General features: G+C 44.5%; 1 protein-coding gene across 1 annotated transcript in view; it reads left to right on the forward strand.

The window, feature by feature from the left end:
- The window catches only part of SAE1 (SUMO1 activating enzyme subunit 1), a 63,948-nt gene that overhangs the window by 843 nt on the left and 44,852 nt on the right, over positions 1-18,253 (forward strand). The window contains exons 2-3 of the mRNA XM_084906176.1: positions 10,251-10,362; positions 17,901-18,074. Of these exons, the coding sequence (XP_084762302.1) occupies positions 10,251-10,362; positions 17,901-18,074 (286 nt within the window). The remainder of the gene's footprint in view (positions 1-10,250; positions 10,363-17,900; positions 18,075-18,253) is intronic.

Consider the following 18,253-nt stretch of genomic DNA (forward strand, 5'->3'; position numbering starts at 1 on the left):
CCGACGCTCTATCCACTGAGCCAAACCGGTCCCGGCACACCTTATATTCTTGTGGCTTCTGAGGGGTGGGCCGGTCTGAAAGAATGAGGGTTTTTGAGCGTTTGGGTGATTTTTAGTGGGAGTCTTTTTTTTTTTTTTTTTTTAAACCGTAATTCTCCTGCATTTAAGATCTTTTAAAAAAATATTGATTTTATTGATTTTATTTTTTTTTTTTATTTTTATTTTTTTTTTAATTTTTTTTAAATATATTTTATTGATTTTTCACAGAGAGGAAGAGAGAGATAGAGAGTTAGAAACATCGATGAGAGAGAATCATCGATCAGCTGCCTCTTGCACACCCCCTACCGGGGATGTGCCCGCAACCAAGGTACATGCCCTTGCCCGGAATCGAACCCGGGACCTTTCAGTCCGCAGGCCGACGCTCTATCCACTGAGCCAAACCGGTCCCGGCGATTTTATTGATTTTATACAGAGAGGAAGGGAGAACCGGAATCGAACCTGGGACCCTTCAGTCCCCAAGCCGACGCTCTATCCATTGAGCCAAACCAGTTTTGGCTCCTGTACACCTTCTACTGGGAATGTGCCCGAAACCAACGAATATGCCCTTAACCAAAATCGAACCCGGGACCTTTCAGTCCGCAGGCCGATGCTCTATCCACTGAGCCAAGCCGGTCAGGGCTGTAGACAATCTTATTAAAGTGTTCTTGTGGCCATTTTTCAACTGAGTCTCGTAGCCCGGCTCTGGAGTGGAAAGGGCCCTGTATAGAAGGAAGGATGCTCCACGAAGCAGATTGACTTGCCTCTAAGGGAACTCCAGGTGGGACAGGAAAACAAACTCTGGGGCCTGGGGCTCCTTTGTGAAATGGAAGGTGGCCTGGGCATCGCCAAACTGCGTTCTGGCTCTGGTTTTGCTTCTGACTGTGATGTTGGACCAAGGCTGGCGGGAACTGTAAGAGGGAGAGCGATAATACCAAAAAGGACCTTTCCCGGGAACTTACACAGTCTAGGCAGGGGTCTTCAAACTACGGCCCGCGGGCCACATGCGGCCCGCAGAGGAGTCTGATCCGGCCCGCCAGGTTTTTTGGGCAGTGAGCGCAGCCGAGGTGTTACAGTAGGAATTAGTAGTTCATATAGTCCGGCCCTCCAGCTCTCTGAGGGACCGTGATCTGGCCCCCACTTTAAAAAGTTTGAGGACCCCTGGTCTAGAGGTTAAAAACTGGCTGTAGCCCCAGCTGGTTTGGCTCCATGGATAGAGTGTCCGCCTGCGGATTGAAGGGTCCTGGGTTCATTTCTGGTCAAGGGCACACGCCCAGGTTGGCGGCTAGATCCCCAGTAGGGGAGGGTGCAGGAGGCAGCCAATCAGTGATTGCGGCCCAGCTCACTCGAAGAGGTTCGTGGGTGTGGGCCAGGCTCCTCATGGGCGCCTGGCACCTGAGCATCCTGGGGGAGGGAGTAGGGGAGTGAGAGCAATGACACCCTGCATTCTCACCACACCACCCTTCCAGTCACCCCTGCCCCCAGGTAGTTGACGAGAGGTCGCAGTCCCCCATCCGGGTACAGCAAGAGGTTGGTCGATGCCATCCCGGCCACCGCCACTGCCACTGGGAGCCGTCTGCGGGGCCATCTGCTGGCCCCTGCTCACACCTGCCTTGGCATGGCAGCACCAGCTCACCTGCTCCACCATCCCATCACGGCCCACTCTCTCCTTGGTGCCCATCAGCGCAGGTAGTGACTTCTGTATCACTGACATGTTTTGCACTGCCACCTGGTGGTCAGCACACGTCATAGCGAGCCGTGGAATTCCTGGTCAACTCCCAGTTGAGGGGACAATTTGCATATTGGGCATTTATTATATGGGATAATATTACAGATATCTCCCATCTTACCACCCTTTACCTCCTCCTCCTAGCGCCCCCGCCCCAGGTCCCCCTAGGTAACCTTGGATACATCTCTTAACTTCTCTATGCTTCAGTTTTCTCATTTGTCAAGGAGAGAGAATATAATCTACTTTATAAGGTATGGAGAACTAAATGAAATAATGCATGAGTAGTGCCTAAGCACAGAAAGGAGTTAGTAAATTATAGCTACCGTTACTTGACAAGTATAAATCACCAGCAACAAAAGAAGGGAAACTACATAGGAAATAGCTTGAGATGATAGGGCAAATGTAAAGCAGGAGTCAGTGGGTTGAGTGGGGACTTCAGAAGGATGAGGAAGACTGAGGGACGTATTTGCTTAAGCAGATAACAGTGGGGAGCAGTCTTCAGTTATGTTGTGGATTATGGCAAGACATCTAAGTACATACAATGAATGGGCAGTTGGATGGAGCAGGATTGTAGATTTAAATGAAAAGTATCATACTGTTAAATGAAGAGGGGGCTATTTTTAGAAGGAGAAAGTGGTCAAATTTGCCAGATGCCGATGGCTCCACCATTTCCTATTGCACAGACCAGAAATCTACTTTGTTTCTCGCTGTCCCTTATACCCACATCCAATCTATTGGGAAGTCCTGCTGGCTCTGCTTCAAACTTTATCTCATGTACCTTTCTTAACTTTTTCTCCTTTTATTTTTTTGCTTAATCCTCACCTGAGGATATTTTTCCATTGATTTTTAGAGAGAGTGAAAGGGAAGGAGGCAGGGGGTGTTGAAAGAGAGAGAGAGAAAGCAAGAGACATCAGTGGGAGAGAGACACAGCAATTGGTTGTCTCCCGCACACAGAATTGAACCTGCAACCCCAGCATGAGCCCTCGATCGGGAATCGAATCTGAGACCCTTTGGTGTGTAGGTCAACACTCTAACCACTGAGTAACACCAGCCAGGGCCCTTCAATTTTTAGTCTATGCCACACCCATCATCTCAGATCACCTCAGCATTCTCTTTATTGGTCTCTCTGTTCTACTCTTGATTCTTTATAATGTACTCTTTTATTTTATTTTATTGATTTCAGAGAATAAGGGAGAGGGAGAGAGAGAGAGAAACATCAATGATGAGAGCGAATCCTGCATGCAACTTGGGTATGTGCCCTTGACTGAAATCGAACCCGGGACCCTTCAGTCTGCAGACCAACATTCTATCCCAGGGGTCCTCAAACTTTTTAAAGTGGGGGCCAGATCACGGTCCCTCAGAGAGCTGGAGGGCCGGACTATATGAACTACTAATTCCTACTGTAACACCTCGGCTGCGCTCACTGCCCAAAAAACCTGGCGGGCCAGATCAGACTCCTCTGCGGGCCGCATGTGGCCCGCGGGCCGTAGTTTGAAGACCCCTGTTCTATCCACAGAGCCAAACCAACAAGGGCTATAATGTATTCTTCACACAGCTGCCAAATGAATTTAAATTAGGGGTTCTGCTTAAAACCTTCCGGTGATATTTCCTGGCACACTCAGAATAAAATCCAAAGCTTTAAAAAAATTCATTGCCTTTCATGCTCTGGCTTGTCAGACCTTGTCTAAATTCCATGAAAGCTACTGAGTCTTTCTGTTCCTTAAATATGCTAGAATTCTTTATGTCCTCAGGGGCTTTGTGCTTACCCTGTTTGAAATAGCCTCATTCTACCAGGTCTTTGCGTGACTCACTCACATACTAGACTCTCAATAAGGGTGGTTTGAATGTGAATTTGGTAGTCTTAAGAGTTTTTAAAATATATATTTTATTGATTTTTTTACAGAGAGGGAGAGGGATAGTTAGAAACATCAATGAGAGAAACATATCAGCTGCCTCCTACATATCCCCCACCCGCCCCCCCCCTCCCCCCCCCGGATGTGCCCGCAACCAAGGTACATGCCCTTGACTGGAATCGAACCTGAGACCTTTCAGTCCATAGGCCAACGCTCTATCCACTGAGCCAAACCAGTTCTGGCTCAGCAGTAGTCTTAAGAGTTTTTAATCATGAATGGATTGATTTACTTGACTTAACTTGAAGTGCATATTGTGAATTCAAAGATTATATATAAAGGCTTATAACTGTGGTTTTGAACTCCATATCCAGTGTTTGCTTTCATCCATTTCTTTCATTTGTGACCTGTTTCTTTGTTTCTGCATTTTTGCTGCTTCCTTGTGCTTCTTTTTATGTACTGGGTAGCTGCTAAGTCTCTTTGAGTTGATTGAGTGGCCTTGTGTGGTAGGTGTCCTATAGGGAGGGCCCAGTGGCTCAGCCTCCCCAGTCACCTGAGGTGGACACTCTTGGTGCACCCGTTTGTGGGCTGTGTGCACAGTCTTGTTGTAGTTAAACTTTGATTGCCGTTGATATCACTGGGAGGAATTTACCCTCCAGGTCAATTGGCTGTGAGGACCAGCCATATCTACAATGGAAGAGCTGCTCTGCAGGTGACACCCTTATGGGGCAGGACTTGCTTCAGTGGGCTTTGATGCTCACTGAGTCTGCCCCTTAAGCATGTCTCTTATGGATGTGAAGAGTTGTAATCCTGTATGGTTTTACACTGACCACTGGGTACACTGGCTCTTGGATCTCCAAGAAGGTGCAAAGTCAGCCAGTGCCTGGAGCCGCCCAGCAGGAGCTACCGAGAGATCTGCAGATTCCTCCTCTTTGTATCAGGCCTTGCCCAGACCAGGCCCAGCTGTGTAGCAAGGCAGGCTGTGGGGCTCCCTGACCCAGCTGCTGCCTATTTGACAGGTTTTAGGCTGGGAAATGACAGGCCATTCATATGCAACAGCTGCTGCCCACAGCTTGGGTGGAGGTGTAAATTGGGTGGGGGGGTAGTCTCAGGGAATCACCAGGGTGGAGCAAACAGCAATGGCTGCCAGTCAGCCCCCTGCCTCCCGCTCAGGAACAATGATTGCTGCAAGCACCTCTGAAAGAAAGCCTCCCTCCCATTCCTGTCCGATGCCAGACAGTCCAGTTTCTCCACGTATGTGTCTGGGTCCCCAGAGTTTGCCCGGAACTGGAGTTCAGAACAAGCGGGAGCTTGTGTATTTCCCTCCCGATTAAAAAAGCGGCACACCCGGGTGCCAGCCCTTTCTGTACCTCCACACCTCCTACCAGTCTCGGTGTGCTTTCCTCACCTCTCTAGCTGTGGAACTTCCACTCAGCCAGCTTCCCCGTGGTTCTGGTTGATAGTTGTTCTGCCTTTTAGTTGTAATTTTGATGCGTTGTGAGAGGAGGCAAGTATAGGTGTTTACCTGTGCCACCATCTTAGTCTATCCAGAGCTACCATCTTAATCGATCTACCTTATTGTTGCCCTTATCTGCTAGCTCATATTAGCCACTTCTAGTTGTATACCCTTGGTTAAGCTAGTTGACTTTGTGTCTATTTTCTCAGCTGTAAAATGGGATAACAGAGTACCAGCTGATAAGATTGTCATGAGGATTAAACGATATAAAGAGTTTGGAACAGTGCTTGGCCCACAGTGAGTGTTCCGTCACATGCCAGGTGATTATTCCTGCTGATGGACACTTGGCCTTGTTTTGATATATTTATTAATTCAACAGCTATTTGAGTAACAGTATAAGCGCCAAGCACAGTCATAACTGCTAGGGATGTAGTGGTTTCTGGAGTTTACATTTTATAATCATCACTATCATCTGGAGTTAACATTTTAATGGAGGAACAGGCAATGAACACAAGCAATTAGCATAATTCCAGATAGAAGAGGGAGTGGACATATTTTGGATTAGGTGGCCAGTGACAGTTGAGCTGAAACCAAGGATGGGTCATGTGAAAAGTTTGGAGAGAACAACTAATGCCAGAGTCCTATCTCTTTGCCTGAGACGGGGACAGTGTAAACAGGGAGGCCAGGTAGGAGACTTGAGTTCTGTAGGCGAGAAAGGATGGTGGCTCAGCCCAGACACTGGAGGTAGAGGGAAGCAAGTGGACGATGTTGCTGTGAATATATTTGTAATGACTTTTGTGACCACTTGAACATTTCTGTAGGATTGATTCCTAGAAGGGAAATCGCTGTGTCAGAGTATGAATAGTAATAGCTGACATCCATTAAATGCTGACTCAATGCCAGGTACTATTTTAAATGCTTTTCATGTAATTGAGCCATAAGTAAGGTGTAATCTCGGGGCCCCGGCATGGTTAAGGATTAACAACATAAACATGAAGGCCAGTGGTGATGCCACTTGAATTAAAAAAAACAAAACCAAAAAAAACTCGCAGAGTTTGAAGAGCTCCACAGGATGTAGGAATCATGGAGAGGACACGTGGCTATATGTGATTTATCCGAGGCATTTATATGTGGCATTTGCTCTGAAGTCAGAGGACAGAGTACTCGAGTCTGCCATAAGAAAAGACTCGCTGAGGAAATGGCTTTTCTTATGGCAGACTCAGTTGGGGTTTGAAGTCTGAGGTAAGGCTTGAGAGGAAGAACAGGTGCATTTCAAGGTGTGTGGAATATTGTGATTTAAAGTTTGCAGTTGGGAGGGGGACAATGGTAAGATATGTACACATATAATACCTTAATTAAAAAAATAGGGGGGAAATAAAATAAAGTTTGCAGTTGGTGGCCTGACCGGTGTGGGTCAGTGGTTGAGCATAGACCTATGAACCAGGAGGTCACGGTTCAATTCCCGGTCAGGGCACATGCCCAGGTTGGGGCTGGATCCCCAGTGGAGGGGTATGCAGGAGGCAGTCAATCAGTGATTCTCTCTCATTGAAGTTTCTATCTCTCCTTTCTTCCTCTCTGAAATCAATAAAAATATAGGCAAATAAAAAAGTTTGCAGGTGGAAAACTGAGGGCAAGTTTGGGATTGAGTAAAGTAATTTGGTAGTAGTGGGAGGTAAGGCTGGGGAAGTCGGAGAGAGGGAATACTGAGTGGCTTTAAATGCCAGCTTTAGATTTTTTTGGTCATTTGTTTGTGTTGGTATGTTTTTTAAAAAAAATATATTTTATTGATTTTTCACAGAGAGAAAGGGAGAAACATCGATGAGAGTTATCAATCAGCTGCCTCTTGCACGCCCCCTACTGGGGATGTGCCTGCAACCAAGGTACATGCCCTTGATCGAATCGAACCCAGGGTCCTTCAGTCAGCAGGCCGATGCTCTATCCACTGAGCCAAACCGGTTTCGGCTGTGTTGGTTTGTTTTTAATCAGAATGAACCCTTTACTGAGCCATTTGTAATTAAGGCAATGGGATTGGGAGAAGTTAAACTCAAGTAACATATACTGAGCATCTGTTACATGCAAAGGATTATGCTAGATGGCTTTGTATACACATTTTACCAGGTTGTTGAGATTAAAAACTATTAAGTCAGAATTAGTATCCCCATTTTACAGGTGGATAAACCGAAGTTTAGGGAGATTCTCTAGGTCAGCCAAGTAGGAAGTGGCAGAGCCAGAATTCAAACCCAAGTCTTCAGACATAGAGGCATGAGTGGTGGGTAGTGCCTGTTGCTGAGGAAATATCAAGGAGAACAGCCTGAGAAGTTAGTGGGCGTGGAGATTAGGAGGCCGTTGGTAATATTGAAGATAGGGATTCCTAGACGCAAGCAGGACTGTATCTTTAAGGTACTGGAGCAGTCAGCAGAAAATCCAGTCACTCAGACGGAATGGGAATTTAAAACCTGGAGTTCCAGGTGCTGGGAGGGCTCATAGACTCACTATGACAGCAGAGACTTGGGAGATACAGCTAAATGCAAGGGTGCTCACCTTTCTGAGTGAGGAGGCCAGGTAGAAGGCTGGTTTGATATTTGTACTATATTATTTTAGGAAACATTGCTTATTACGGTATATTTGCTGATTCTTGAGGGATTAAGGCTCCTCTGGAAAGCCAAGTAGTTTTCCTTCGTCCTCCCACCCATTGGTGTGATGCTCTACATCTCTGATAAAGGACTTGCTCATTGTGTCTTATAAGCCCTCTTCTCAGTTTCCCCCTGTTTTGATGAAGTGGAATTATCACTTGAAAGGCTTGTGCCTGCTATCCTGTCATTGATAGTGAAAGGGCCCATGGATTGAAAGCAATAATGGAGAAACTGAGACCCAGACATATCCCTTTGAGGGAAATATTGTCAATATTCACCCTCTTTCCCCAACTTATTCTTTGACTGTATCAGTGAAGAAAATCCAAAATCTGCTAGCACCAAGAATCAGCACAGGACTCGGCCACCATTCTCATGAAAGATTTCTAGTCTACATACAACATCCATAATTATTAGAAGCATTGGAAAATAGTTTCTGCATGTTCTTCCCAATACTGGTACTTATTGAGAATTGACTCATTTCATAAATTAAGAGCAAACTCAGTGTCCAGCAGAACTTGAATTTATGTGAGGCTGTTCTTAGTTCTTACTTATCCTTTTCAGTGTGAATAATCATATATTCGCTGCAGAAATATTAAGGAGTTTAATTACAGGGCACTGTCTGAGATCCTGATGGGGTTGTTTCATGATATAAACTCTTTTATTTCCTTTTTATAATGTCAATGAATGAGCACTTAATTTTTTTATTTTGTAGTTTTAAAAAATTTAGTGTTCAATTACAGTTGACATAAAAGTTTATGTTAGCCCTAACCTATTTGGCTCAGTGGATAGAGCGTCACCCTGCGGATTGAAGGGTCCCAAGTTCAATTCCAGTTAAGGCATTTTCCTTGGTTGTGGGCACATCCCCAGTAGGGGGGTGTGCAGGAGGCAGCTGATTAATGTTCCTAATTATCTCCCTTCCTCTCTGTAAAAAAAATCAATAAAAAAATATTTAAAAAATATTTTGTTAGTCTCAGGTGTATATAACAGTGACTAGACATTTATATATCTTACAAAGTAATGACTCCTTGAGTTTAGTACTTATATCATACAATTTATTCCTTTTTCAAATAAAAAATTGTGACTCTTGAAACACGGTTTCAAGGAATTTTTTTCTTTCTTTTCTCATTGAAAAGAACTCGTGCCTTTATTTTGTCACTATGTATGGGAATTTTGTATGTTTTTCCTCCCTTCCAATGGAATTCAAGTAAGATGCTGTAGACCTATATCCTATCTCCGACTGACCTCAGAGTTAAGTCCAGCCTCTGACTACCTTCTGTCAGCCGCGTCTTCTATCACGTTATACTTGCAATGATTCAAACATTTCTTCGGTCCACCCTCTTTCATGCTGCCACGCTTTTGTTTGCGTGTTATAGCTTAAACAGTTCCCCTTGCCACCTCTTCTTCGGCTAACATACCAGTCTAAGCCATCATCCTCTCACCTTAACTGTGATACTCTTCCCTGCAGACCCCACTACCCATGGCTTTTCATCGTGCTTAGAATCAAACCCAGAAACCTTACAATGCCTGTGAGAGCCTTCATGAGGTAGCTCTGGTTCTGTCTACAACCTAACTTCCTACCAGTTCCCCCTTCGCTCACCGCTCTTTCCTCTCCCGGAGACAGGCCACAAACTCCTGCCTCGGGGCTTCTGCTCTTGCTGTTTTCTCTGTCTGGGATGCTCTTCCCCCAAATATCTGTGTATTCATCATTTACTTCATTTTTATTTGTGCTCAACACCTCCTCAGGCAGGCCTTTTCAATGAGTTTGACTAAAAGAACATCCTCCACCAGTCTTGATCACATCATGCTTGATTTTCACCATTTTTGGCATACTATACAGGGTGAGGCAAGAGTACATTTACAGTGTGAATACCTGAAACAGTTTATTCTTGTATTATTTATTAATTTTGTATTATTTTCTATATCAGTGTTTCCCAAACTTCTCTCATGATGAGAATCACCTGGTGGAGTTGTTAAAACACAGATTCCTGAATTCCAACTAAGAAGTGCTAAACTAGAATTTTTGAGAACATATAGGTAAAATTGCATACCTAACTTAGTGCTCTGTATATAAAATCTGTCTTAGAGCACTAGTTAAGTATACAATTTTACCTATATGTTCCCAAAAATTCTAGTTTAGCACTTCTTAGTTGGGATTCAGGAATCTGTGTTTTAACAACTCCACCAGGTGATTCTCATCATGAGAGAAGTTTGGGAAACACTGTTCTATATGAACAACTGTAAAACCTACTTTTGTCCCACCCTATATACTGTTATTTATCTGCTTTTTTCACAAAGTATAAGTTACAGAAGATAAAGGATTATGTTTATTTCCACCTTAGAGAGGTGCTTGACATAGGTGCTCGACAAATATTTGTTGAATGAATGTACTCTGCATGATGGGTTGCAGCATCTCTTTTCTAGCTTTGAGGCCGTGCTGCTTCAGTGCAGTGAGTGAAAACTGAAATTACTGCCCTGTCGTTTTGCTCTTCAGTGATGTGGCAAGTCTCTGCTGTCCTGCCGTCCAGTTAACGACGTTTGCTTTACAGGCTGCGGGCCTCCCGGGTGCTTCTTGTCGGCATGAAAGGGCTTGGGGCTGAGATTGCCAAGAACCTCATCCTGGCAGGAGTGAAAGGACTGACCATGCTGGATCACGAACAGGTGAGATGTGCAGCCACCAACCTCATCGCTCTCCAAAGCAGGCTGCCCTCTGAGCTATAAACACCGAGGGGTTTGGGGAGTTCCTACTTGCCCCTTCAGGGCTGTGAGCGGAGGGCTGGCTTTCAGGGAACTGCAGCCTTTGGAGACTAATGCTGCTAGCTCTGCGTTTTATTTCAGTACCACCGCTCCTGCTCTCTTGTTGAGCTTGTTTATCTGCAGGTGGAGCTAACTTCTCTCTTGGAGGGTGATCCTGAGGGGTAGAGGAATGGCTTCTAATTTGTGTTTATAAATCACCTGACTAATTAAAAAATGTGGAATTGCCTTGGGGTTTTGTCATGGGATAGTCCTTCACCCTCCAAGTTTTCTACTTTAGAAAGTCTGAGATGTGGCTCAGGAATAAATATATTTAAAAGGTATCTCAACTCAATTTTTTAAAATACATTCTAATGATTTTCCACAGACAGAGGAAGGGAGAGGGACAGAGAGTCAGAAATAGTGATGAGAGAAACATCAATCAGCCCCCTCTTGCACAACCCCACTGCGGATGTGCCCGAAACCAAGGTACATGCTCCTGACTGGATCAAGCCTAGAACCCTTCATTCCACAGGCTGACACTCTATCCACTGAGCCAAGCTGGTCAAAATAGCCCTGCCAGTATGGCTTAGTGGTTGAGTGTCAACCTATGAACCAGGAGGTCAAGGTTTAATTCCCAGTCATTGCACATTCCTGGTTGTGAACTTGATCCCCAGTAGGGGGCATGTAAGAGGCAGCCAATAGATAATATTCTCTCATTAGTGATCTTATCTTTTCTTCTTTTTTTGACAGACAAGTATTATTATATTTTTATTGATTTCAGAGAGGGAGAGAGAGATGGAAACATTAATGATAAAAGAGAATCATCGATTGGCTGCCTTCTGCATGCCATCCACTGGGGATCAAGCCCACAACCTAAGCATGTATTTCTGACCAGAATCAAACCCAGGACCCTTCAGTCCATGGGCTGATGCTTCATCCACTGAGCCAAATCAGCTAGAGGCTCTTTACTGATGTTTTTATCTCCTGTTCTCCTCTCTGAAATCTATAAAAATACTTTTTTTTTTAAATTAAAAAAATAATGTTATCCTAGGAGATACTGTTGTAGATGGTTTGCAGACATTACTTTGGAAAACATTGGATCAAGAGAGGATGTATTTGGACTGCTTAGCATAGTGCCTACACATAATAAGCAAAACATCCAATAATTGGTAATTATCTATATACTAGTGGCTCAGTGTATGAAATTCGTGCACATTAAAAGGGGATTAATTAGAGGAAATAATTTAATATTGCTATTTGCCCGTTCTCTATAATAGAAGTGTCAGAGATGAAAGAACATTAGTAAAATGTATACGAAAACCTTCCTCCTGTCAGAGTCCGGGGCACACCATCGGACCCAGAGTCAAGTCCCTGACCACCCACATGTGCCTCAAAATCGCATGAGACCCAGACCCGGCCGCCCCCCCTGAGGAGCCACCCCTAACCCCTACCCCCGCATTGGGCTAGATCCAGACCTGGCCAGTCCCATCCTTGTCAAGCCCTGCCAGGTGGGGGGCATAGCCTAAGGTCCCCTGTCAAGCCCCACGGAGGCAGGGGAGGACATAGCCTCCCTGCTGATTGCTTGTTAAGGCTCCTTATGGGAACTTGGCTTCAGCTGTGGGTGCAGCCCTCTTTTGTGATGGAGTGACGGTCAATTAGCATATTCCCTGTTTATCAGATAGGGTTATTAGATATGATATAAAAGCCTAAGCCATTACTACCAGATGACTAGCCATTAGCTATTATGTGCACTGACCACCAGGGGGCAGATGCTCAATGCAGGAGCTGCCCCGTGGTGTTGAGTGTGCTCCCACAGCCAGCCTCCTGTGGCTCACCAACCTCCACGGTCCCTTCCCCTGCCTGCTGGCCTGATCCTGCACCAGGACTTTAGTATGATATAATGATTTAATTGGTGATATAATGATAGTGTCCAGCTCCAGTGTAGCTTTCATCTGACTTGTCTTTTATCTAAAGTGAAAATAACTGCTTCTTACTCTACAGTCTCATGCCTCAATGGCATTTTAGTTTTTTTAAAATAGACATTTTCAAATATATATAAAAGTAGAGAGAATTGCCGAAACCGGTTTGGCTCAGTGGTAGAGCATTGGTCTGCGGACTGAAGGGTCCCAGGTTCGATTCCGGTCAAGGACATGTACATTGGTTGCGGGCACATCCCCGGTGGGGGGTGTGCAGGAGGCAGCTGATCGATGATTCTCCCTCATCGATGTTTCTAACTCTATCCCTCTCCTCCTCTCTGTAAAAAATCAATAAAATATATTAAAAAAAAAAAAAAAAAAAAGTAGAATAATATTTGACATACCATCTACCTGGCTTCTCCAGCAATATTTTGTTGATTTTTAAAGAGATTGATCTTTTACCCTCTCTATTTTTTGACAGTATGTTGTTATTTTATATATATATTTTAAAGATATTTTTATTGCTTTCAGAGAGGAAGGGAGAGGGAGAGACAGAAACATTGATGAGAGAATCATTGACTGATCTGCCTCCTGCATGCCCCATACTGGAGATTGAATCAGCAATCCGGGCATGTGCCTCCCTGGGAATCAAACCTATGCCTCCTGGTTCATAGGTCAATGCTCAACCACTGAACCACACAGGCTGGGCTTTGGACAGTATTTTAAAGCAAATTCTAGGAATCATGTCTTTTTAGGTTAAATACTTTAAAGATTTTTTAACTTTTTTCAAGTATTTTTTTTTTTTTTAATCCTCACCTACAGGTATGTTTTTATTGATTTAAAAATTTTTTTTTATTGACTTCAGAGAGGAAGGGAGAGGGAGAGAGGTGGAAATATTAATGATAATCATTGGCTGCCTCCTGATGCTCCCCACTGGGGATCAAGCCCGAAACCCAGGCATGTGCCCTTGACCGGAATTGAACCTGGGACCCTTCAGTCCACAGGCCAATGCTCTTTTCACTGAGCCAAACCAGCTAGTGCTGATTTTATTGATTTTAGGGAGAGAGGAAAGGAGAGAAAGAAACATTGATGTGAGAGAAACTGATCAATTGGCTCCTGTACACTCCCTGACGGGGGATTGAACCCAAAACCTGGGTATGTGCCCTGACTGGGAATGGAATCTGCAACTTTTTTGTGCACTGGATGATGCTTCAGTCAATTTAGCCACCAGACCAGGGCTACAATCATTAATTTTTAAAAATTTTACTGCAATATGAATTTTTCTTAATATCACAGTCATATATTGAGTTTTTACTTGAATTTAAAATCTTTTAAGCCCTAGCCAGTTTGGATAGAGAGTTGGCCTGCCAACCAAAGGGTCCTGGGTTCGATTGGATCAGGGGAAACCAAAGGTACCTTGGTTGCAGGCTCCTCCCCAGCCCCAGCCCTGGTCGAGGCAAGTGCTGGAGATAATCAATTGATGTGTTTCTCTCACATCGATATTTCTGTCTTTCCCCTTATCTTCCACTGTCTCTAAAAATCAGTGGGAAAATATCCTCAGATGTGGATTAAAAATAAATAAATAAATAGACAACCTTCTAAGAAAGGAAAATTCCAGCAAGCAATTTAACAGTCGGAGTACCTGCTGCTTTGACATCTCCCCAATTACAGTGCCCCCTAGAGGAAGGAACACCCCACCTAGAGGAAGAATTTGTAATGTAGAGAGAGGTTAAGAGTTAGGCAGGGGTCTTCAAACTACGGCCCGCGGGCCACATGCAGCCCGCAGAGGAGTCTGATCCGGCCCGCCAGGTTTTTTGGGCAGTGAGCGCAGCCAAGGTGTTACAGTAGGGATTAGTAGTTCATATAGTCCGGCCCTCCAGCTCTCTGAGGGACCGTGATCTGGCCCCCACTTTAAAAAGTTTGAGGACCCCTGAGTTAGAGTCTCAAGGAAGGATGGTTCCTCAACTGGGAGCCTTGGTGGAATAAATGAAACCACACAGGGGTGCTGGTTTCTCATCTGATTGGAGAAATCCAAGAATGGGAAACGATACTTTAACAGGGAGGGGCGTGTGATATGGTTCTGTCACCGCCTCAGTCCAGTGATGAATGCCAACCAGTGTTGAAGTGAACAGGCTGATTGCCATCCCTTACCTCTTCACTTTGAGGATTTAGAGAGCCTTCTACTGTCTTCCGACGCAAGGCCTGACTCCTCTGACTGGTTTCAAGGCTTTGCACAGAGGTTCTCAGCCCCATCTGTGCTTTAGAATCTTTGGGGATATATATATGTGTGTGTGTGTGTGTGTATATATATATATATATATATATATATATATATATATATATATGTATATTTTTAATATATTTTATTGATTTTTTACAGAGAGGAAGAGAGAGTTAAAAACATCAATGAGAGAGAATCATAGATCAGCTGCCTCTTGCACATCCCCTACTGGGGATGTGCCCCAACCAATGTACATGCCCTTGAGCAGAATCGAACCTGGGACCTTTCAGTCCGCAGGCAGACGCTCTATCTGGTTTCGGCTGGGGAGTTATTTTAAAATAAAAGTTCTCCAGGTCATTCTGACAGTCAGGGAGGGTAGAGAACCTCTGGCTTCATGTAGCCTGGTCCCAGTCAAGTTACCCTCCCTGGCCCCCATCTCATAAATCTAGTAGCTCATGAACACCGTGGTTCCTCTGCCCTTTGCAGTTTGCTTGTGTCCTTTCCTTCCCCCCTCCCCATAACGAGAAAAATCCCAGGCAGACAGTGCTCCATAGTGCAAACGCTTTGGAATCGTGCAGGCCTGAGTTCAGATCCTCCCTCCTCAAGGTGAGCAAAGGACTTAACCTTTCAGAGCCTCAGTTTGCTCACCTATAAAATGAGGATGTTATCTTCTGTTCCGTAGAGGTTTTCATTTCATTTACATCAATAAGCATCCACGATCACCTTCTGCTACCCTGAAGTATTTTTCCATTCTCAGTCATCCGTGTGTGTCTCCCCCCCCCCCCGAAACCAGAGTGGGCTCCCTGACTCGGGGTGTGATAGGGGGACATAAAAGTCTTCCTGGAGTTCAGATCTGAGCTGAATATTAAAGAAGAAGTAGAGATTGATCAAGCCGAGGGCTGTATTTCAGCCGGGGGCCATAGCAGTGGCACAGGACAGCAGGGAGAAATGGAACATAGAAGGCAGTGTGCAATGTTTGGAGTGTGAAGCTCAAAGTAGTGGGAGGCGGGAGGAGGGTGCAGGTAAGGTCCAAGTCCTGAAGAGCCTGCTGGCAAGCCCCGCTGTAAGCTCTTATTAGACCCCTGGGTGGGGAGGATTCACTGAAGAGTTTCCCATGCGGAGAGTGACCGGTCAGCTCTGGACTTTGGGTAGATGGCTAATTACTGTATCCGCTATGGTTGGCAAAGATACAGGGTAGTAGACCGCTTAGAAGGCTGCTTTAGTAGTTTTGGTGAGATGAAAAGGATATGAGTGATGATACTGTGATAGGGCAGGAATCACACAGGTAGAAAAACTTAGGTAGAAGAACTGATAGGAATGTAAATGGGCTCGTGAGGAAAACAAAGAATATCTTACAACAGTCTACGGCCATACCACCCTGAACGCGCCTGATCTCGTCTGATCTCGGAAGCTAAGCAGGGTCGGGCCTGGTTAGTATTGATACTTGGATGGGAGAATATCTTACAACAACTGACACTGAAAGTGCCGGACACTGTTTTAAGAGCTGTGGCTGTAGTATCATTTAGTTCTCACAACTCTGACTTATCCCTATTTTACAGATAAGAAAACTGAGAAAAGGAAGTGAAGTACTGGCCCATTTAACAGTAGCTAGTGGGAGACAACGACTCAATCATTTTGACTCGTGGCAGAGCCCATGCTTTAGCCACCTTAGCAGGTGACTGCTATCGAGGAAATACCAAGGATTTGAACATCAGGTTTCTGGTTCGGGTGACTGGCTGGGCAGTTTGGTGGGCTTATCAACAGCGACAAATACAAGAGTCAAATATGAAGGGCCTTTGGGATATCCGGGAGGAAGTATCTGGTGGGCAGTTAGTTTAATACAAGGCTCAGATCAGGAAGAAATCTGTACAGTGAGAGCAATTTAAGAATACCAGGAATTCTGGTAGGAATTAAAAGAATCATTGAGTTGGCTTATGCTGGTATACAGAGTGAAAAGATGAAAGATTCTGAGATGGAATCTTGGGGCCCATGTAGAGGCTAGGCTGTTTACATGAAGAGGAGAGCCAGGGTCTGAGAGGCCAAGGGAGCAGAGCATGGATAGTAATAATTAATAATTAGCATTGATGGAGTAATTAGTAAGTGCATTGTTTTTATTAACATCTGCATTTTACATGTGATTCCCTCATACTTGCTCAAGGTCACACAGTAAGTGGTTGAGTCACATTTGATTGAATCCTGCCTGAATTAAGTCAGAACCTTGCTCTTAACCACTATGGTGTAGAGCAGGGGTGGGGAACTTCTGGCCTGTGGGCCGTATAAGGCCCTCAAAGTCATTTGGTCTGGCCCTGCCAAGCATTATGGGTGAGTTATTTAAATGTTTGACCAAATAGAGTAGGCTGATTTTTAAGTTGATAATTTTGTGTGGCCCGTGAATGGTTTTATAAATATCCAAATGGCCCTTGGCAGAAAAACGGTTTCCTATCCCTGGCGTATAATACTAGTATAATGAGATCTCTGAAGAAACGGGATGGGATGGGTCAAGGATCCTGTTAGAGGGTTGGCCTTGAATGGGAGAAGGACCAGCTCATTTTTTTGAAAGCAGTGTAGTGAGGTAGTGCTGTGGGTACTTGGAAGGAGAGGGGGAGGGAAGATTATTCCTGGTGACCCCAGTCTTGGTGAAGGTGACGAAGTCACACCTAGAGATTAATGGTTAAATGAGATGTTTGATGTGGGGGGAACAGTATGAAGTCTGTAGCCCTGCGGGGGACTGTCATGTGATTATGTTACCTGTCTTTGAGGCTCTCGGTGATAATCCAGCCTTATAGGTGAAATCGTCTCTCTACTCCAGTCCCCAATCATCTTTTCTCCTCCAAGTTTTCATTGAATTTAAGAGTTCATTTTAAGCATTCTTCATTTCAAAAATACTGAAATTTGCACTGGTCTAATTTTAAACCACTGTAGAAAGGACTTCATCCTTTAAACTACTTTTGTTTCTTTCCGAATGGCTAGAGTTGGGCACATGAGTAGGTATCTGGTAAATGCTTACCACTAATAATCATATCATTTGATAGCAGTTACAAACTTAAATTGAAGAAGAAAGCATGGACTTTTCCTGTTTAGAGTGAATTTTCTTTATAAACACAAGGGGGTGCTCTTTAACCATCAATGCCCAGTAGAAGTTAAACGTCTATTTTAAAGCCTCAGAAGGAAAGAGTATAGGGCGTCTGCACTAGGCATGATTCCTGCAGGGACAGTAATGCAATCAAATGGTAGGTATTTTAGTTATCCTTTAAAATGGAAAGGTTCATTGTCTTTGAGATACGATTTTCTCCAAAATCAAGTGTTTAAGAACAATCTCTTCCTAGGTATCTCCAGAAGACCCCGAAGCTCAGTTCCTGATCCGTACTGGATCTGTTGGCCGAAACAGGGCCGAAGCCTCTTTGGAGCGAGCTCAGAATCTCAACCCCATGGTGGAAGTGAAGGCGGACACTGAGGATATAGAAAAGAAACCCGAGTCGTTTTTCACTCAGTTTGATGCTGTGAGTTTGTTTATAGTGTCTGATCTGGGGGGATTAAAGCACTAATTGTGTGTGCTCTAGATACACTAAACTAAAGCATTAGAATCTCGAATTCTGAGCTTTTTCCCAAGTCAGTTGATTAGTTGTATTGCTCTTTAGGTTTACTATTCTGCCTTAGTAGATTGAACGAGTTGGTCGGT

Source organism: Pipistrellus hanaki (genome assembly GCF_964339955.1).
Source record: "Pipistrellus hanaki genome assembly, chromosome: 15".
NCBI classification, from domain to species: domain Eukaryota; kingdom Metazoa; phylum Chordata; class Mammalia; order Chiroptera; family Vespertilionidae; genus Pipistrellus; species Pipistrellus hanaki.